Source organism: Musca autumnalis, unplaced genomic scaffold (genome assembly GCF_047663935.1).
Source record: "Musca autumnalis isolate F117 unplaced genomic scaffold, ASM4766393v1 scaffold_4, whole genome shotgun sequence".
NCBI classification, from domain to species: domain Eukaryota; kingdom Metazoa; phylum Arthropoda; class Insecta; order Diptera; family Muscidae; genus Musca; species Musca autumnalis.
Genome location: NW_027411977.1, coordinates 173438511 through 173462035, shown reverse-complemented (window position 1 = coordinate 173462035; position 23525 = coordinate 173438511). Strand labels below are relative to the sequence as shown.

Genomic DNA, 23525 nt, shown 5'->3' with positions numbered 1-23525 from the left:
CTATCGCCGGTTAGCAAATAACCTTGCTGGTCTCTACAGGAGGATGTGGTAAAGAGCCAACAATTTAATGTTATTTCTCTCCGATACCTTTCCCGTGCATTACGCGTTGCTACCGATTGTCGAGTAGTCCTGTAGGCCGCATATTTCTCTGTTTGGATTTTATTTGCTACATTTAATCGGGTACGTAACTTTGCTGCAACAAGGTGGTAGCCTGATTCTATGTTTACTCCTCAAAACGATCTTACATCCTACATGCTTGATGAATGTCTTCCACCAGAATGTGATCAATTTGATTTCTTCTTCTTTGATCTGGAGATAGCCAGATCTGTCCTTATGAATATCGAGGTGCTTAAATCCGCTGCGTAGTCTATTAGTCTCATTCCATACTCAGAAGATTCATTGTGAAGACTGAATTTCCCGACTGTTGGGCCAAAGATATTCTCCTATTCAATTTTGTGTCAAATGTGTTGGTGTTGACGTCTAAATATCAGAGTTATGTTATGTGATTTAAAAAGTCGTTTTTAATTAATTTTAATAAAATATTGGGTCAGGATGTTAATAGGAACTTGATACGAATGCAAATAATTTATACCCGACATATTTAATAGATCTTTCATTTCCATTTTGTTCACAATTTGATACCACTTTAACATAATTATTATTTTCTAATTGTTAATTAACAGTTCAACATTTTCTGTTCGGATGAATGGAAGCTGTCATTGGTGGGGACACTTAATAATATTGGACAGTTTGTTGGAATTCCTATAGGTGGATTTATATCAGATCGGTAAGTTATTATTGGTTAAAGTAATATAAATATTTTAGTAAATTATTTGACATTACAAACTAGCAGTGTCATGTATTTAACTTGTCATATTATATGAATACGTTATTTTAGGTATTAAAATTACAATGTATAGTTAAGATTGGATCTAACGCACTCATTCTGAAGTATCTCGTGTTTCTAGTTTATCACATATGTATGTATATGTATACAAGTATAATATACTTGTATATTATTTATTATTCAAGAATAAAATAAATAATTCCATTGATAAAGGCTAGGCAAGTATATTTCAAAAGTTCAGTAACATTTTATAAAAATCGTTATAAAGTATTGAGTACACTGATAGAAATATTTTAAGCAGTTTGATTGCTGTTGGTTTTATGAATAAAACAAGAAGAGCAGATGAAATTGATTAGCAATTGTTTAGCATTTTTGGAAACTGAGAACGAAACCTTTTCAAAAATGTCTTGTTTTCAAGGAATCGCGGGAAATGCCGGCTTATTGGACAAAGAAAATATAATGCATTACAGACAGATCTGGTGGAAAAAATTGAAATTCAATTCAAGCTACTTTTACTACTCGAATCAAGTAGTTTAGATTTTATACTGCTAACTACTATGTTTTTGCTGCAGCGTAATCTATAAGCCTCCGCCATTGGCTGGTTTAGTGTGGGTCATTACTTTTCAGACAGTTGGGCTAAAGAAATTCTTCTTTCTCCTTTTGCCCTTAATAATTATATGTGATGGTCAGGGTACCGGCCCCATGGTTTTGGCACATGAATGACTGATGTTGGTATATATTGCTTTTACAGAAATTGTCGGTAGACGTTCATCGATTTGGAAAGGACATTTTTTGCCCTCCGCCAAACTATTTTCTTCCTTTGTTGAAAGTAGTACTATAGGCCGTTTACTGTGCTATTACGTGCATCCATCAGTGTAACGCAGAATGAATGAAAAATACGGAAAGGATAGAAAAAAACAAATAACTAATATTTAAGGGGTGTAAACTTCAGAAAATCGAAAAAATATTACAGGCCTATTTTAAAGTATAAGTATCATAGAATATGTGGTAAAACTTTCAAGTCGATCGGAATAAAATTGACTGAGATATGAGTGTTGGAAGGGAAAAAATCATTGTGATTTATATGTAACATGGAAACTAAAAACGTGTTTTTCTCGAAATGACATGTTGAAAACGGTACCAACTCTAACTCAAAACCTAATAAACCGATTGTCATATAATTTGTGGGCTTATCAAGGACATCAAAAACTAGTCCTTCATTGATAGATTGTATTTTTAATTTTTTTTGCTCGTTTTTAGACCAAAAGACGTCAGTTTCTTAAGCAGAAAATTTTAATATTGATTTGGTTCCTCCATTTTCTTAAAACCTAATATTTAAAAACAAAAATCGACCGATGAAGGACTAGATCTTTATGTTCTTAATAAGCATACAAAAATATATGACGATCGGTTTATTAGTTTTCGAGCTAGAGTTGGCACCGCAAAACGCTTCAATAAAAACATGGTTTGGTGGATGGTCAATTGCCACAAAACTACGTAATATTTTTCAACAAGAAAAATTCAGAAAGTAGTTTAAGTTTAAGATGTGCTCTTTCAGATGAAAAAAACTTCTACTACAAATTTTTCATTTTTTTGGGAAATATTCATGAAGAATGGCTTTAATTGGGCTTTGCAACTGGGGGTCACCCCTTAATTTTTGAGGTATTTTAATTAAGGGCCTTCTGTCCGCAGGAGGAAAAAGCATTCTTGTAAAAAAAAAACTAAATCTACGTCTGCAAATAAACTTAAAAAACTTTCAGAATAAAGAAAGAATTTTGTTAAAGAGATAGAAACCGTCTTCGCGTTCACATAAAACCAATGGTACAATACCAGACCAAAGCCCAGGACTTTATCTCAAATTGTACATCTTTGGTCCTACTTATTCGCCCAATACTTATGGTATTACATGTATAAACATGTCAACATTTTAAGTGGAATTTTTCATATCTATTCTGATCTAATCCAAATAGTTCATTGAATATCAGTGCTACAATGTTTAGTACTATTTGGTACATCTAAAACACTTATGGTATATAACCATTGGAACTTTAGGCACATTAGTAGTGTTATTTCAAGTTATATACACCTTTTTCAGATGTAATTCGAATTATTTTAATTGTAATTCGAGAAGTCCATTTGTAATTCGAATTATTCCATTTGTAATTCGAATAATTCCATTTGAAATTTGAATTATTCCATTTGTAATTCGAATTATTCCATTTGTAATTCAAATTATTCCATTTGTAATTCGAATTATTCCATTTGAAATTCGAGTTATTCCATTTGTAATTCGAATTATTTTATTTGAAATTACACATGAAATCATTCGAATAATTCGAATTACAAATGAAATAATTCGAATTACAAATGGAATAATTCGAATTTTAAATGGAATCATTCGAATTACAAATGGAATAATACGGATTTCAAATGGAATAATTCGAATTACAAATGGAATTATTCGAATTACAAATAGAATAATTCGAATTACAAATGGATTATTTCGAATTACAAATGAAATGTTACGAATTACAAATAGAATTCTCGAATTACAAATGAAATGTTACGAATTACAACTAAAATGTTTCGAATTACATCTGAAAAAGGTGTAGTTCTAACTTTATTCCAATAGCAAAGGGCAATTTTAGTACCATTTAGAACTTTTCGTAGCCGTATAACAGGTATTTCATTTAAATTTTCAGAATTTGTACGCATTAACTCTTTATGTTATCGATTATGCAATTCAAAAATGGTACCAAATTTAGTACTTTTCGTATACCTGGTAAAAGTTTCAGAAAAGTACCTCTTTATATAAACCCGATATACCAACTGCGATTATCATATACGTAATTACGAATTTCCGAAACTTCCGCCAAATGTTTGAAAATTCCAGCTAACCCCTTTACACAAAAACAAATTGTACCAAATTCTGGACCATTAAGTATGTATTTCCAAAGTAATCTCTATATCTTAAACCCACACAAACAGAGACTCTAAAAAAAATTTTAGAATTCCATCTCTGGTCCTACATCCGATACCAAATTTAGAACGAGTTAGTACATTTCGTACATTTATGGTACGTATTTCTTAAACCACCTCCATATACCAAAGCTACACACCAACACTCACCCTGACTCCAATAACAAATTGAGTGTCATTTAGTAATTTTCGTTTAACCTACACTGACATAAATACCAAATAATAACAGTAATATTAATTCCAAATCTCAGGATTGCAGCTCTAGCCGTTTGTCCAATACCAAATTTTACCAAAATTTGTACCATTAAGTGCTCTTCTTACCTATAAGTGCGGTTTTCTAAAACTACCTCAATCATTCATTTCAACCGTAACCTTAATTCTAAATTGTACCATTTTGTACCATTTGGTACATTTCGTACCCATAAGTATGAATTTTAAAAACTACCTCCATGTCTCAATCCTGAACTCCAACAGCAGTCTTACAACATTTCAGGATTCCAGTGCTATCCGTTCAGACAAATCCGAATTGTACCATTTTGTACATTTCGTACCCATTAGTAGGAATTTCCAAAACTAGCTCAATCATTCACTTCAACAGTAACCTTAATTCCAAATAACAGGATTCCAGCGCTACTCGTGCAATCAAATCCAATTGTACCATTTGGTACATTTCGTACACATAAGTACGAATTTCAAAAACTACCTTCATATCTCAATCCTGCACTCCAACAATAGTCTTACAAAATTTCAGGATTCTATGCATTCACCCAAATCCAAATTGTACCATTTAGTACTTTTCGTACCAGTAAGTACGGATTTCCAAAACTACCTCAATCTTAAACTCCAACAATAATCTCAATTCCAAATTTCGGGATTCTAGCTCTATCCTTTTACCCAAGTCCCTATTGTAGCAAATTTAGTACCATTTAGAACTTTTAGTACCTTTAAGTACGAATTTCCAAAACTACATCCATATCTCAACCTTACGTTTCTACAGTGATCCTAATTTCAAATTTCAGGATTCCAACTCTATTGGTTTACCCAAATCCAAATTGTACTAAATTTAGTACCATTTAGTACTTTTCCTATACGCGAGTACACATTTTAAAAACGCCTCATTGTATGAACTCTACTTGTCAACTTTGATTCTCACTCCAAATTTCAAGCTTCTAGCTCTATTCTTTAGCTCTTTTCTAAATGTAGGTCGGGTATTTAAAATCCGATGACGTAATTACAGTTTAAAGTACTCAAAATATGCAATTTTTACAAGAGCCGACGTATGTTTTCTATATCTTTTTAATATGTATTCACCATAATTATTTCAAAAACTTTTTGTATCAAGCGTACAACATCTCCTTGATTTATTAGTGTCGAAAACCCCACAAAAAATATTTGTCTATATTCGAAAATAACGATTTTGAGCTACATATATCTAAAGAACAAGAGCTGATGAAGAAAACCCGGACCGGATTTGAAAATAACTCGCCGATTTCAGTGAGAAACAAGAACAATCTTCGGTTGAAACATTCTACATTTTCAATTTTGTTGAGCAGTGTTATCAGTCAGTCAGTGAGTCAGTCATAATTACTCAACTTGGATAACTTAAAAAAAATTAAGAATAAGAAAGGGTTTTTATACCCTCAGAATTTATGCTAACGAGGGTATATAAACTTTCATACTGTCAAAATGCGCCTCATCGAAATAATGGTTTTAGACCCCAAGTACATATCGCTCATTTACTCAAAGAGTGGCATAACTCAAAAAAATTCTTCGGCTTCTAATTTATCTTGTGTCAAATTTTAATGCTGATATCTCTAAAACTCAACAAGTTACAGCACATTTACTACGAATTTCGAATAATTCAACACAAACGTTTTTTGAATTTATGAAGCACTAAAACACTCCAAATCATGCTTGATTTTGCAAAGAAATTTAGCACTGATATCTGGCTAGTTTAGTTTTTGTGTAATAATCTTTTTAAGTTGGAAAGTCAAATTTCGAACGCCAACTTAAAACGCGCTTTTCTCGAAACTAGATTTTTTGAGAAGTGTCACTCTTTGAGTAAATGAGCGATTTGTTTGGACGAAATCCGTTTCAGACAATTTGGAGTTGATTTATCCATTTCCGTCTGTCTGGCTGGCTGGAGTTGTACAAACTTAGTTTAAGTTCGAAGATGGGTTATATCGGTCAACTTCTTCCAGTACCTCCCCCACAAAAGTTCGAAAATATTCGGAAAATTTGTGCGTACTATAACTTTTGAAGGGAGTCCATACTATGCACATCGTGAAATTTTTACCAGACTTAGATGAGATTCCAATATGATGTGCAGTTTGAGACCTGCTCTCGAATCGCTTTGACTTTCGTTATAGTAACTTGTATTCACTGCCCCCCATACAACGGTACATGTTTCGTCAGGGGCAAGTCCATACTTTCCGAGAAAATAGTATGACACCGTATGTAGTGGTTGGAGCGCAAAATAACTCTAGAACGGATTTGCCGATTTGGTCCAAAATTTGGCCTTCGTAATATTTTGTCCAAACTTAGTTTAAGTTCGAAGATAAGCCATATCGGTCCACTTCTTCAGGTACCTCCCGTTCGGAAAAATTTTGCGCACGATAACTCTTGCAGGGAGTGAGGTTCGAATATGGACTATATTTATCCACTCCATCGGGTACCTCAAACACAACATTTCGCATAAGTTCACTTTAAGACCTACTCTCGAATAACTTTGATGTTTGTTGAAGCAATTTGCATTCGCTGCCTCAATTACGACGGTAAAAGCTTTTTTCATACTTATACTTCTTGTGATATGTGTGTCCAAAGTTAGTTTCCGCTACTCTCTTGTGTCCAAAGTTAGTTTCCGCTACTCTCTCCCAATATTTAAAAAAAAAATCACTAAAATGGTATGCACGATATCTCTTGAACCGGGCAACCAAGTTGGTCCAAACATTGGATCTCATAATATTATGTCTAAGATTAATTTTACTTCTAAAATGGCCCATATCGGTCCTCTCCTTAGGGTACCTCCCCCACAGAAGTTCCATATTTGCATTTAAGTGCAGTTTAAGGTCTGTTCGAAGATCCTTTGGAAATGTACACTGATGTTGTTCGATGTTGTCCTGTTTACAGCGATATTATGTTTCCCGAGGACAAGGTGGGCGCGATATCTATCGAAAATATATGGCTCCCAAAATAAGATCCACTTCCATAATTAATTATGTCGGTCCATTCCTAGGTAACACTTTTGAACTTTAATCCAAATTCACATTTTTGTCGGCAAGTTCAAATGCCCAAAAAGGGCCACAAAATTTTGAAAAAACCCCAAATACATGCGTTCTGTCCGTGGATGAATGTTTCAATTTACATAGGCTCAGATTATATCTATATCGGCAAAGCCGACAGATACTTTTTTACTTATTTTAAACATACTCTCTTTTGCCAACTTGTAAGAAAGTATCAGTATTTCAAATAGATTCCAGACGAGTCCGCGAAATGCACTTTTCCCAAATTTTTAAGTGGGAGGTACTCGAAGGATTGGACCAATATAGTCCCGATCTGTATCTGGAAGCAATAATACGATGTGCAAAGTTTGGACCAAATCGATTGCTCCGTTCAAGAGTTATCGTTCAAAGTTTTGTAGAAAACTTTGGAACTTTTGTGGGGGAGCAGCCTGAAAGAGTGGACCGATATGCTCCATCTTCGAACTTAAACTAAGTTTTGGGCAAAATATTACGAAGTGCAAAATTTGGTTCGAATAAGTTGATCCATTCGAGAGTTATCGCACCAGCCTCACAGATAGGTAGACGGACGAATGGACATGGCTAAGTCGTCCAAACATACTTGGTGTATAAAATGAAGGTATATTAATAATACTACCCGTGTTGTTATATAGAATAGAAAAATGGTGATTACGAATGTGATAGTGTGTTTATTGGGCAAATATAACCCACAGTACAACATCCGTAAAGTTTATGAATGCTACACTATTGATAATAAACAATTTGGTGGAATTGGAACTAAATGCAGTCATACATACATCTATTATTTTTCCATTTAAAAAATATTTTTTTTCTTTGAAGCCACATGAAAGATTTTTGCACAGGTATAGCTAAAATTAACTCGAGATAATTTAGGTCACTGCGCACCAAACTTATTACGGTTGTAATTTTGATCAAAGAAAAAATCTTATGAAAACGCTACCCTATTATATTGAGTAAAAGTTTAAATTTTGAAATTTATGGCGATGACAATAACGGTAAAACCTTGAATATCCTAATAGCTTAAAGCTCTTTCTATATGTTTTATATTTGACAACAGTCGACAACCTCCTTGGTACCGATTTAAAACTCTGCAGGCCTTTTTGATAAACAGATTACATTATTTGAATACGCCTAAAAGGCGCAGAGATAGTTGTCATTATAATCGAACTGTAAAAATACGTATTGAAATTGAGATAGCTTAACACATTTAGCAATAGCTGATTAACACCAAGACTATGAAATAAATTCTCAAAGCTTTTTTTGGAATACTTCCAGCAAAAGTAGAGATAAAAATCGGGGTAGATGTGCGTACAGAAGTTTCAACCCCGTAAATATTTTTCCGATCATCTCCAAAATAAATAGTCTTCTTCCTCTCAGCGATTTCGAAGTCGTTATTACAAGGTAGAAATGGACAGACCGCTATATCGAATAAGCTCCTCAAAATATTTATTTTTGTGCCTATAAAGTTGGGTCTACTACTATTATTTCAGTACGTTTGTGACGAAACTAACATATTATATATACCCTTCCCACATAGTGGTGTAGGTCATAAGAAGCCGTTTATAAGAAACCCTCTAAAATACTGGTCTACATACGATTTGTTTTAATTTGCTGACTGAATAGATCCTATTATCTTTTGTTTCACTTAGTCTAGACGTTCGTTGTCATAATCTTTATCATTTACTTGTGTATTAATATACATATTATCATTTTGCTTGCATACTTTTAGGCGATTATAAATCAAACGTGCAAATTATCATGTCAAAAATTAATTTTCTAGCATACAGTTAGGTATTACATTAATAGTAAATTGTCTATTGCTCTGTTCCAGAAACTGCAGGAATCAATTGTTGAATTTTTTTTTACAAATTTATAAATGAAAAGAAAACTGTATATGGGTTCAATATCCAAATCTCCAGACGAATTTTTTTCACGACTCCGGCTCCGACTCCGACTCCGGGTCGAGAGTGAATACCTATACTACTAAAAATGAATAAAATGTGAAAATTTTTTAATTTTTTCCTATATTTTGGCCTATATAGGCTAATGTGTTAGTCTTTCCTTGCATATTCATTAGAAAGGACATTCGTTCGAATACATTCGATCATATCAATATCGTTTCGGCCGAATCTTACGAAAGTTTCTGTCGGTTTTCCTTTTTTTGGACGAGTATATTCTGGACGGAATTCTTCCGCGTGAGAAAATCTTAAAGCTTTCAAAATATGTGAAAATGAAGGGGCAATACAAATCATAAGGACTGTGTACATGCAACAAAAATTATAAGCAATTCATGACCAAGTTTCAAACTGGATGTAAACCAACATTTTAGTGTGCTTAGTCTTAAAAGGAGAGCCCCAGTTGTAAAGCTCAATAAAATCAATTTTTTATGATTATTTTCCGAGAACACTACGTAATTTTTTGGCAGATTTTTTTCTCCATCTGAAAGAGAAAAATATTACCATGTTTTGAGGCAGTCTACGAAACCCAGCTTTTATTAAAGCATTTTGCGGTGCCAACTCTAGGTCGAAAACTAATAAACCAATTGCATATACATATTTTTGTGGCCGATTTCGAGAAAAACACAGTTTATATGCTGCATACAAAATAAAATAAATTGTTCCCATCCAACTCTCATACTAAGGTAATATTGTTCCGAACGACTTAAAAATTTGACCACATATTCTATGCTATTTATACTTTCTACTTTTTTCTGAAATTTATAAGTAGGGATCAACCCTTAAACTAAAGTTCAGCGCTCACATTTTGAACCTTGGTGTGGAGATTTCATGCATGAAAATATTCTACAAAAATGTTGCTAGGAAAATTTTATGTATGGTCGGTCCACTAGGACATGTAATCGATATTGTCATATTTTCATTGTCCTTTATCACTTTTACCCGATCCTTTTTTCATGAAAAACTATATGATTATGTATTTTATTGAATTTCGTATAAGCTATTGATTGTGTAGAAAATTCGGATACACATGAACTATATCTGTTCCTGGCGGACGGATCCGGTTATTTAAATGTCTACATCTAAAGCCCTCATTGAGTATATAATAAATCCTAGAAGAAAGATTCGCCGTTTGTCAGACATCTGAGTTATGGCGGGATGAATCTATCGTTGACCAACAACGAATTTATGATGCCCTGATTCAGAGGCGCAACCCTCCGATTTTCATATATAATTAATAGATTATGCGAACTTTACCTAAATACATACATAATAGGCCGGGGCGATTTGAAAACCTTAATGGGCCCTTCGCGTTTCTGATTCCTGGGGTTGAACTGAGCAAAAAAGTCCACTGGACCATATATCTACCGTGAAAATCGAGCCTCCCGATTTTGACTTTAAGTTTTTTATTGACGTTTTTTGGATATTTTGGCATATAACAGCCAAACCATTGAGATTTTCGATCCAGCACAAAGACAAACATTGTAGCCAAGACAGTAATTGAAAACTCTCTAATACATCGCAAAAGCATTGGAATGCTCCTTCAGGCAGTTTTGGCCTTAGGAATGTGCAAACTTTTCGGAAAATGTCGATAAATGACATTGTGCTACAAAATTTGACCCGAAAAATATTCAAGTGTTCTGATGCAAAATTATACCGTGTTGGATTTCATGCACAACGACAATGCCTTTATTTCGTTTGGGTCACTTCGTTTTATTTTTTTAAAACGGTAAAAGTAGTGAAAATCTGGGTTTTTTTACATTTTCAAATTTAAACGGGCATATCTTATTTTTTCCACAACGGATTTCTTTTGATCCTTCTTCCTTTTAAATGGGTGAATAATGTCTTTTGAATAAGCTATTATTGCTTTAAATCGGTTAACAAATGGCTAAGTTATAGTGGTTTATGTCTGAAAAACCCCACAAAAAAACCTATAAAGGAATTTCTCATAATTTTCAAAAATATAATGTTTTTTGTTTTGTTCAATATTTATTTTGAAAATTATGAGAAATTCCTTTATAGGTTTTTTGTGGGGTTTTCAGACATAAACCACTATAACTTAGCCATTTGTTAACCGATTTAAGACAATAATAGCTTATTCAAAATACATTATTCACCCCTTTAAAACGAAGAAGGATCAAAAGAAATCCGTTGTGGAAAAAATAAGATATGCCCGTTTAAATTTGAAAATGTAAGAAACCCAGATTTTCACTACTTTTACCGTTTTAAAAAAATAGAACTAAGTGACCCAAACGAAATAAAGGCATTGTCGTTGTCCATGGATTCCAACACGATATAATTTTGCATCAGAAGACTTGAATATTTTTCGGGTCAAATTTTGTAGCACAATGTCATTTATCGACATTTTCGGAAAAGTTTGCACATTCTTAAGGCCAAAACTGCCTGAAGGAGCGTTCCAATGCTTTTGCGATGTATTAGAAAGTTTTCAATTACTGTCTTGGCTTCAATGTTTGTCTTTGTGTTGGATCGAAAATCTCAATGGTTTGGCTGTTATATGCCAAAATATAAAAAACGTCAATAAAAAACGTAAAGTAAAAATCGGGAGGCTCGATTTTCATGGTAGATATATGGTCCAGTGGACTTTTTTGCTCAGTTCAATCCCAGGAATCAGAAACGCGAAGGGCTTATTAAGGTTTTTTTTGCTTCCACACAAATCGCTCCACCCTAATACATAAACATACGATTTTGTTTGAGAAAGTAATGGGTAAAACTGATAAAGGGCAATGAAAACGTGACAATATAGATTTCTTGGATATGGGAAACCTACATATAATTTTCGATGGAACATTTTTGTCAAAAATTTCATTTTGTTTTACTTTTTGAGTTCAAGAACAAAAAGGACATCGAAGGAACTGAGGTAGAAGGACAGCATATTCGACAGAAAGGTTCCTCATTTTATTTAACTGAAAACATGACATCTAACAATGATGAAACAATATCTCGAAACAGAGATAAAAAATCATTATGTCATAACTCAGAAATTTCAACTATGGGATCCTTTGGGGTTTTCAATTGAGGTTTTCATCCCGAAAAGGAATTTGTCCACCCCCAGATCTCGACTTCCATTTTGTGTCACAGGGTATTCAGTAAGATTTCCCATAGAGACCATAATGTCTTTAATAGAAGACAAGGATAACTTCTCATAAAAACAAGATGACAATGCCAATAGAACTTTCTGATAATACCAGTAAGACTTCTGACGAAAGAAGTTAAAGGTCCAATCTTAATTCGATTGTCATAGAACTTTACTTTTTTTTGCAAAAATGTAAAAAAATCAATTGGATCAACAAAATAGGGATGAATAGACTACACTTCAAAGGATAGTAAATATCCTGTGAATTTTCCTTTAACTTAGTAGTATAGTATTTCTTATACCATCCTTTTAAAAAAATAATAATTTAAAAAAAAAATTTCTTGTTCCAAATTTAATGTTATATTTCTACAACGTGGAACAAATTTTGCCCGTAGTCGGAGTCGAGTTATTTTTTTCGACTCAGACTCCGAATCCAGCAAAATTGCTCGACTCTTATTATTAAAAATAACATGTTTAAATTTTGTGCTCAATCGGAGAGTAAATTTGGTACTTTTACCACTACAATCACGTATATTGTTTTGTGCATCCCTAAATCACGGCTGCCAGATTTGACGATTTATCGTCATTTTGACGATTTTTTGGTCAAAAAATGATAAATGACGATTTGACGATTTTTACCCAAAAAATGACGATTTTTGGATATTTTGATAATGCAGTCATAAGAAATGTTGTAAAATATGAATTTGTAAAAACTTAGTTGATTTTAAAAATTAATTGTTAAACAATAATCACAATAATCGTTATTTTTGAACGTTGAAGCTTGAAATTTTGCCAGAACATGTATTTTAGCTTTATGTATCAGATTTCTTCAATGGTGACAATATGTTTGGGTGCATATGCAAAGGAATATTAACTAGAACCAAACTGAATTCAATGGAAATAAGCAAAATATATAATTGCACTGCTCCAGAACCTGCAAAAATCTTCTATTTTTTGGTAAATTTATAAAGGAACAAAAAGTCAAAATTTCAACCATAGTAGATTCTGTTCTGGGCAAATAACTGCCTTATATTGAGCTTTGTGCAGAAATTTTAAAAGTTTAATAGATTTGATTTTGAAAATAGTTTTATTGATTTTTCGACATCCTTAACGAATTTTCACATTTTGTCAACAAGAAGGAAAAACAACAATTGGATTCCGAATTTCGTGAACTAAAACTTTTGGATTTTAAGGAAAAGTTTGAAAATATTGAAACGGATTTATTTCGCATTTTAATATATGATTTGAAACGTGTTGATGGTTCATATGTTTTTAATATAATAACAAAATATTTAAATAAAATAATGATAGGTATTACCACATTCGCCAGCAAATATTAAACATGTTTTCAGCCAAGTAAATCTTCACGGAAAGAAATATGTATCGAAATTATTTTGATAAGGATTCAATGTAGAGTATGCTTAACAAAATAAATTGTTTGACACATTGCTGAAGGACGACTTGTTAAGAATGTTAACTCAAATATTTATTTACAAAATCGTTTAATTAATCATTTAATTTAATTTTAAATTTAGCAATTTAATGTTTATTTTAATTAAAAATATAACTAAATATTACCATTTTAATTTTTGAGATTCTTTTGACGATTTTGTAAAATAGATTTGACGATTTTAATTTTAAAAATCGTCATTTTGACGATTTTCCATAAAAATTATCTGGCAGCCCTGCCCTAAATATTTGTTTGCAACAAAAACATTGTTTTTAATTGTGAAAATTGTTTTAAAGTCCCAGCCAGCATTTGTTGAAAATGTTAATCAAATTAGAGTCTTTTCTGATCCGACTGCACGATTAAAAAGCTGGAATATGAGCTCATTTTGTGATCATAAATGACTCATTTGTCGGGAGGAAAACGTAACCTCAGGCGACTCTTCTAAACCAATCACAAATGAGTCTTCCTCTGCATTAGTTTCGAGTCATTTTTGTCCATTTTCTGATGGTATATAAAGTCTTTTTCGAGTCGTACTTCAATCATTTATTGGTGATTTGTTGATTAATTTGGGACTCTTTCTCGAGTCTATTTTGAGTCATGTTTATAATCGTTTATGAGTCTTTAGAGAGTCATTTATGAGTCTTTTTATTAGACGAAATAAATTAAAAGAATTTTCTTTTTATTCTTTTTTGTTTCTTTCCTTTGTTTTATTGTCTTTTCTGCTTTGTTATGTCTTTTAATTATCCTTTATGTTGCGCGGTGGTTAGTATACTGCTTCTTCATTTCACTTGGCAAAACCTGAACATGTGTTGTGTTTGTCTATACACTTAATATTATACGTTATATTTATATCAAAGTTTTATAGAAAGTGTATATGAGGATTATTTTCAACCAAACGAAAATAAAACAAAACAATCAGTTTTTAATCACCTATCTGTTCAAAATATGATCAGAAGATACATAATTATAATCACTTTTCAACCACCTGCATGACCATTTTTTGATTAAGCATTTTTCAATCTTCCGATGATCAAAATGTGACAATAAATAACGAACAAAATAGTTACATTTTAAACGCCTCAATGATTTATTTATGATTGCTACACATTTGTTGTTGTATTTTAAATTGGACTTTTTTTAATCATACAAGCGACTTAATCAGTTTTTGATCACTAAAAGGACTATAAAAAGACTCCGCAATGTGATTTTTGAAAAAACAATCTTCCAAATGCTAGCTGGGGTAGGCCTGCTCACACACATACAAATACATTTTGTTATTGTGTTGGTTTTGAAATACACAAATTTCAATGTTTTCATTTTGCCTCTGTAGACTGTGGGAAATATTGTACAAGTTTTTTTTTTTATTTTATGTTTCAAAATTTAAAGTAGAAGAATTATTTTATTTTGACCAAATATGACTGTTGATGTTATAATTTATTGCGCCAAAGTGCGCTGACAAACCAAACACTCTAATTTGCCGTAATAATTTTCGGCAAATAAAAATTCGTATTCAGTATCTTCATTCATTTTTTCAGTGTACGCATATAAATTCATAGACAAAATCGAAAGCAGAACCTTCCTCATTGAATGTTCAATAGAGACTGATTGGTAATTTTGAAAACATTCAGAACAAAAACAAAAGCTCTCTTTTTAAATTGTGTGTGTGAGCAAATTGACATACACCGACAGGCCAGATGCGCACTTTGAAGAACCTTGTTTTAAAGCAGCCATGCACGCGTCTTTACGAAAAAGTTAACTACAACTCTCTTTCCCATACAAAAACCCAGAATAGCATTCTCTTCTTGTGCACCATTGTTTTAAAGTCTCTGGCGGTATGCTTGCACTACTCACTTCATTGTCTCATGAGTCATGACATAAGAGAAATAAAAGAGAGCGCGTTGATGCACATAATTGGTGACATGAATATTTTGAAAAAGAAGTTCGATGACCTAAAGGCCTGTGTACATAAGCTGCCTTGCCTGATTACCTTGCTTACTTCTGATAAAAGAATAAAAAAGAAAAGGGCAACCCAGTTCGAAATTTCCTCGCCCTTCTTTATTCTTTTATTTTTATTATGTCAAAAGTGAAGCAGGGAAGCAAGGCAATCAGGCAGAGCAGCTTATGTACGCAGGCCTTAAGGGCTGGCCTTAATAATTTAAACCAGGTATCGGCACCAATACAAACGCATTGTTTGCGGCCTCACGCATACGACTCTAAATTTTTTAGTGTTTGTGTAACATGTACGGTACCTTATGATAAGGTACTGTTTGTTTCCGAACACTGGTCAATCTTGGCATTCTTAACAATGTGATCAATTATTTGTTGTGCAGTCATATTCGTTTGAAAAGACGAAATATGTACATACTTATTTTTAACAGCAACAGGAAGATCCAATGAAACAGTATCACCCACAGCAATAACACGACGTCTTCTCTTACGACCTCGAGCCTCCAACCAATTATTATCATGGAAGTTCAATCGAACCTCCGACAGAGCAGAAGGGAACGAAAGTGTAGAAGAAGCATCTAACTCTTGTTGGTATTGTACGTCTGCATTAGTTTGTGATGTCGATGCATTGACAGAAATAGAACGATTACCAACAACATTTTGAACATCGTTGCGTGGTTGATTGTTTAAATCAGCATCCGGCAAAAGGGGGCACACGTGCCCTTGATGAGAATAACAACAGAACAACCAGAAGTCAATGAAGAAGGTTCTGTTGTCGCTTTTTCAATGTTTTTTAATTTTGGCAATGCATTAACGCACACGCTGTTTGTTGTACACGTACACAAACTTTAAAAATCCATTTTAGCGTTTATGTACATGTACCCAACGAGAATCGAAAAGTTCGTCAAACACCATAGATGCACGGCTGCCAGATTTGACGATTTATCGTCATTTTGACGATTTTTTGGTCAAAAATTGATAAATGACGATTTGACGATTTTTACCCAAAAAAATGACGATTTTTGGATATTTTGCTAATGCAGTAATAAAAAATGTTGTAAAATTTTAATTTGTAAAAACTTAGTTGGTTTTAAAAATTAATTGTTAAACAATAATCACAATAATTGTTATTTTTGAACGTAGAAGCTTGAAATTTTGCCGAAACATGTATTTTAGCTTTATGTATCAGATTTCATCAATGGTTACGATATGTTTGGGTACATATGCAAAGGAATTTTTAACTAGAACCAAACTGATTTCAATGAAAACAAGCAAAATATATAAATGCACAGCTCCAGAAAGTGCAACAATCTCCTATTTTTTGGTAAATTTATAAAGGAACAAAAGTCAAAATTTCAACAATAGTAGATTTTGTTCTGGGCAATTAACTGCGTTATATTGAGCTTTGTGCAGAAATTTTAAAAGTTTAATAGATTTGATTTTGAAAATAGTTTTATTAATTTTTCGACATCCTTAACGAACTTTCACATTTTGTCAACAAGAAGGAAAAGCAAAAATTGGATTCAGAATTTCGTGAACTAAAGCTTTTGGATTTTGAGGAAATTTTTGAAAATAATGAAACGGATTTAATTCGCATTTTAATATATGATTTGAAACGTGTTGATGGTTCATATGTGTTTCCTATAATAACAAAATTTTTAAAGAAAATAATGATAGGTATTTCCAGATTCGCCAGCAAATATTAAACGTGGTTTCAGCTAAGTAAATCTTCATAAGGATTCAATGTAGAGTATACTTAACAAAATAAATTGTTTGACACATTGATTAATATATTTATTTACAAAATCGTTTAATTAATCATTTAATACTGATTTGAAGTAAAAATATGTTTACTAACTCGAATAGCCATTTAATGTTTATTTTAATTATAAATATAGTTAAATATAACTTAATATTACCATTTTAATTTTTGACGATTTTTTTGACGATTTTGTAAAATATATTTGACGATTTTAATTTTAAAAATGGTCATTTTGACGATTTTCCATAAAAATAATCTGGCAGCCCTGCATAGATGAGCTTTCTCGCACGCCAGCGTTGCTGTGGTTTCTTTCTCTTTTTCGTTGTTACAACATAAATAAACATTTACGGGTTGTTTTGTTATTTTATTTTTAATAAAATCGTTTTTTGTAATTGTTTAGATGTCGTCTGTGTGTTAAAAATATTAAAAAAGTAAAACAATTCTAACAAAAACGCTGTTTTATTTTTCCCTTAAAAAATAACACACATATTTGGTATGCAACCACCATCGTAATGTAACAACCACGTACGCAACCGAAATGGTTGCGTACAGAAGCGCGTACATACGTAGTGTACATCATAATTAGACATCGGATTTTAGCATGTTTTTTATTTCTTATCCGATTGGACTCAAATTTTGGATCTAGACGTTTTGAGGGTCAATTATTCGATATTTGGGGTCATATCAAAAATATGCAAAAAAAATATGCAAAATATATGCAAAAAATATGCAAAATATATGCAAAAAATATGCAAAATATGCAAAAAATATGCTAAATATGCAAGCGTTTTTTTGACAAAAATCGTCAATTAAATTTGGAAAATCATCAAAAAAGCATTCTAAATTATGTTTTTTGCCGTTTAACATTGTTTTTTGTAGATTATTATGTTATTGAGAGTCTCCAGATATTTCGCCACAGTAATAAATCTAGACTAACAAGACTTAAATCAGTTTTCACAAGGTGAGAAAATGTCAAATAACCCAGCATTCCTATTACAACATAATTTGCTTCCTATACAAATGTAGATAGATAATGGAAAAATTTCAAAAACTCAATCATGTTAAATCAACGTGTCCAAATATGGTGATAGTTTCTAAACGGCCAAAACTGTCTAGCAGAAAAATAAAGGAGCTAGAGTTAGTCATCGCTATTTTTGTTTAGATAAAAATGAAATTTTTTGTAGTTTTTGGAAAAAGGGTTCGTTATTTAGGCAAAATGGGAAAAAGTACTAGAGCAAAATTTACGATTCCAGGTTCTGGAATATAACTATAATTAGAAGAATACGTTTTGAATATCCACATATTGGAATTGAATATATTTTATAGTGTTTAGTCCTTTATTCAGTATATACAGACATAAATTGGAAATTTTTGTTCTTTGTGGTCAAAAAGCTTCTTTAGAAAAATGCTCTAACTGCCGCTTTAATATTGATGACATGGTTTTAGTTTAATGCATTAAAAATACATAATTTTATAATATCGATCTATATTGTACGCATACAACCGCTTAATGCAGAATTGCAAAATGTTCACTCCTCGTCGAAAAGTAATGCATTATTGTTATACCCATCCACGATGAATAATAAGCAAAATGAAGAACGCCCAATGATTAGTGCAAAATAACATCACTTAGAAAAACCACACAATAGAGTGGTAGTGGTAAAATAAGTCAAAAACCTTGGAATTGTCTTTAAAATGGCAAAACCATTCACACATTTCTGCTAGAAAAGTATTTGGAATGCTAAAAAAATATAGCTCATTCATTCCTGCTACAGGAAAACAATTTTGATAGCACAGTCGAAAAGTCATAACCCTTTTGTATACACAATTAATTAATTTATACCTGTGCGTGTACTGGATAATTTGTGCTAAATATTACCAATGCTTCGAATTTGTTGTTTAATGGTGAAGTTGGTGAAAAATTGTTTCACCTACATTTAGTAAAAATTATCGAGTACAAGGACAAACTTTTCATGACATATTAGTCCTGTTGTATAGGATATAAATAAATATATTAAGAAAAATATTATAGTTGCCAAATGCACTACACACCTGAAAAGCGAATATTTCAAGGAATATTAATTTACAAAACGATGAAATTCCACATCTGTCTCTAGGTTTGTTACATCCTGATGTAAACTTTAAAAACGCCATATTTCTAGCACTACTTTCACAATCTGATTGGCTTTTTTCTGGAACAAATACGGGCAATGCTAATAAAAATTGTCGAGTAGAAAAATCTCACTATTTATACCCTACACCACTATGTGGTAAGGGGTATTATGTGTTAGTGCATTTGTATGTAACATACAAAAGGAAGCGAGATAGACCCATAGTTCCTTCTAGGGATATACATAGAATCACTTTCTGAGTCGATTTATGCATGTCCGTCCGTCCGTCCGTTCGCAACATACAGGTCGCATTTGTTGACCGATTTCGCTGAAAATTGGAGAATACCATTTTTTTAGCCGTCGGAAGTTCAAGTTCGAACATGGGATATATCGGTCCACGTTTTGGTATAGCCCCCATATAACGGTACCCCCCGATTTACGGTATTTTGACGTTTTCAGCTACATTTTCAGACCGATTTGGCTATAATTTGACATTTAGGGTTCTTAAGTGTCAATTAACATATATAACAAAACTTGTGGACATAGGTCTTAAGTGTCAATAAACTTATATAACAAAAGTTTTGGACATAAGTCCACGTTTTGGTATAACCCCCATATAACGGTACCCTCCGATTTGCGGTATTTTGACGTTTTTAGCTACATTTTCAAACCGATGTAGCTATAATTTAACATTTAGGGTTCTTAAGTGTCAATAAACTTATATAACAAAAGTTGTGGACATAGGTCCACGTTTTGGTATAGCCCCCATATAACGGAACCCCCAGATTTACGGTATTTTGACGTTTTTAGGTACATTTTCAGACCGATTTAGCTATAATTTGACACTTAGGGTTTTTAAGTGTCAATAAACTAATATAACAAAACTTGTGAACATAGGTCCACGTTTTGGTATAGCTCCCATATAACAGTACCCCCAGATTTACGGTATTTTGACGTTTTTAGCTACATTTTCAGACCGATTTAGCTATAATTTGACATTTAGGGTTTTTAAGTGTCAATAAACTAATATAACAAAACTTGTGAACATAGGTCCACGTTTTGGTATAGCTCCCATATAACGGTACCCCCGATTTACGGTATTTTGATGCATTTAGCTACCTTTTCAGACCGATTTAGCTATAATTTGACATTTAGGGTTCATAAGTGTCAATAAACTAATATAACAAAAGTTGTGGACATAGGTCCACGTTTTGGTATAGCCCCCATATAACGGTGCCCCCCGATTTACGGTGTTTTGATGTTTTTAGCTGCATTTTCAGACCGATATAGCTATAATTTGACATTTAGGGTTCTTAAATGTCAATAAACTTATACAACAAAAGTTGTGGGCATAGGTCCACGTTTCGGTATAGCCCCCATATAACGGTACCCCCCATTTACGGTATTTTGACAGTTTTAGCTACATTTTCAGACCGATTTAGCTATATTTTGACACTTAGGGTTCTTAAGTGTCAATAAATGTATATAACAAAACTTGTGGACATAGGTCCACGATTTGGTATAGGCCCCATATAACGGTACCCCCGATTTGCGGTGTTTTGACGTTTGTAGCAACATTTTCACACCGATGTAGCTATAATTTGACATTTAAAGTTCTTAAATGTCAATAAACTTATATAACAAAACTTGTGGACATAGGTCCACGTTTTGGTATAGCCCCCATATAACGGTTCATTTAAGTTCATATTTTCGTATAGCCCAGATACCTCCAAACTAGCTGTTAATGACATTTGAAGTTCCCACGTTATGTACCGATTTTCGATATTTTGAAGATTCTACCTAAATTTTTTAACCGAATTAGGAGTTATTTGACATTAAAGGCTCCCATCAAAAACTGTCAACATAGGCCCATGTTTTATTATAACCCCTATATAACAGTACCTCCCAATTTCTAGCCCACCAAAAATTGTCAACATACATAGTTAGATATAGGCACCATAAAAAGGGCCTCCCGAATGAAGCATAAATGTACATAAACATTATCTGACATTTTAACGTACCCACTTAAAGTTGGGGACAGGAATGAAAAGTAATTATTCCATTTTAGTTCAGAATATTTTATGGTGGAGGGTATGAAAAGTTCGGCCCGGCCGAACTTAATTCTTTTTTACTTGTTTTTACACGTAGAGCACTTTCATTTAAGTGTATTAGCAATTACAATTTAAAAAAAATATTATTATATAACTTCCACGAGTGATTTAATCATATAAAATAATTTATTTTCCTTACAATTCGTTAATCCGAACAATTTGATAATTCGCACACCACCGAAACCTGTGGTGTAGGGATTGTCGCGAATGTACTGTATATATGGGAGTAATATCCAAATCTGAATCGATTCTTACAAAAATAGGGATCGCCCTAGGGCCAAAAAATCCCCAATTTTTATGCGAATTGGTCTATAAATGTGACCTGTGCTTTGTTTTCAAAAAGACATGGCGAGATGGATAAGTGCGAATCTATGCAGATCATCAAAAAGAACTGTGGGTCCATTTCGTTTCATTTTGCATGTTGCAAATTCATTAACTAAGACATAATACCCTTAGGGTATTAAAATATAGTTATCAGTGCAATCATGAATAAAAATTCCGTGCGGAATTTGTTTCCTTTCCCCAATTTCACAATTTTTTGTTTCCATATTTATATCCAAAAAGGGAATATTTTTGTCGATTCGACTAGAATACGCCATAATGAAGCGAATCTAGTAGTTTTCAACTTTTAACAAATATTAATTTTAAAAGAATTTCACTTTTTAAAATTATTTTCCGTGTGGAAAATTCAGAGGGAAATATTCATGATGGCACCGTATATATTTTTTATATGTTTTTAATAAAATATGAAAGATTTTATGTAATATTCAATATTTTCTTAGTCTTAATTTCAAGCTCATTTGTTATTCTGCCAGACAATTTTGGCCGAGCAGAACCTATCAACATATTTGGACACGTACATTTTGACATTTCTGATTGAGTTTTTGGATAAATTTGTATTAGAAACAATTTATGTTGTTATAAGAAGGCTGCGTTATAGGAAATTTTCTAAGTCTTTTAGTCCAGATTTATTGCTGTGGCGCAATAATAATTAATAACATGATAATCTGCTAAGCAATCGACGTTTAACGGCAATAAACATAATTTAGAACACTTTTTGATGAGTTTCCAAATTTAATTTGATGATTTTTGTCAAAAAAATTACTTGCATATTTTGCATATTTTTTGCATATTTTGCATATTTTTTGCATATTTTGTGCATATGCAAAATATGCAAATATGCAAAAAAAATAAAAAATAAAAAAAAATAAAATATGAGCCTGTCATTGCATTCAGTTTTCTTCAAAACGAATTTTGGTCCAATCAGAATTTTCGTATCTTTATTAAAAAAAATATGCAAATATGCAAAATCCGATGTCTAATCACAATGTACCTTTAGAAAGAAAGTGGTGGTAGGGTACACTTACATTTGTTTGGTTAATAAAGTATTAAAAAATATTAGGCTTATTTTTTGTGGAATAAATACAAACAAAATATTATAAAATATAAATGAATATTTATCTTATATTTATTAGGACTATAATGACATTATTTAAATGTCATAAATACATATGCAATAATTGAGTAATGCCTAAGAAAAACGCTCCTACCTAATTTTTAAAATCTTGACAATTTGTAAAAGGGTTGCTATGGGTTATAGAGGTATATTTTTGACGATTTGAACTTTAAGGGTACGAAGAGTATTAAAATTGTTCCATTTGTAGTGTGAAAACAAGTGGAACCATAATTACAAAATATTTTTATACATATTGTCCGACGTTTTGCATGTATTCCAATTGGTAATTAGAGTTATTTTTAATATTTTTTAGCAACGTCGAGAATAACAGTGGGAAATAATTTATTTTGAGTTTGATACTAATACACTAATATAATTAAATATCTTGTCGTTTTATGATTTCAGAATAAAAATAAATTCTAAATCACTATAAGAATTACTTTTTGTGTTTTTCCAAATTATGATGTACTTGATGTACTCAAGGAGTGATACCTAGCAATGAATTCAACTTCCGTTCTTTGGGTCTGCTCTATTTTTACAGTTTATTTATTGT

General features: G+C 32.2%; 1 protein-coding gene across 2 annotated transcripts in view; it reads left to right on the top strand.

Moving 5' to 3' along the window:
• The window catches only part of LOC141400551 (organic cation transporter protein-like), a 72056-nt gene that overhangs the window by 35435 nt on the left and 13096 nt on the right, over window positions 1–23525 (top strand). For both annotated transcript variants that reach the window (XM_073979761.1, XM_073979760.1), the window contains exon 3: window positions 684–787. In XM_073979761.1, the coding sequence (XP_073835862.1) occupies window positions 684–787 (104 nt within the window). The remainder of the gene's footprint in view (window positions 1–683; window positions 788–23525) is intronic.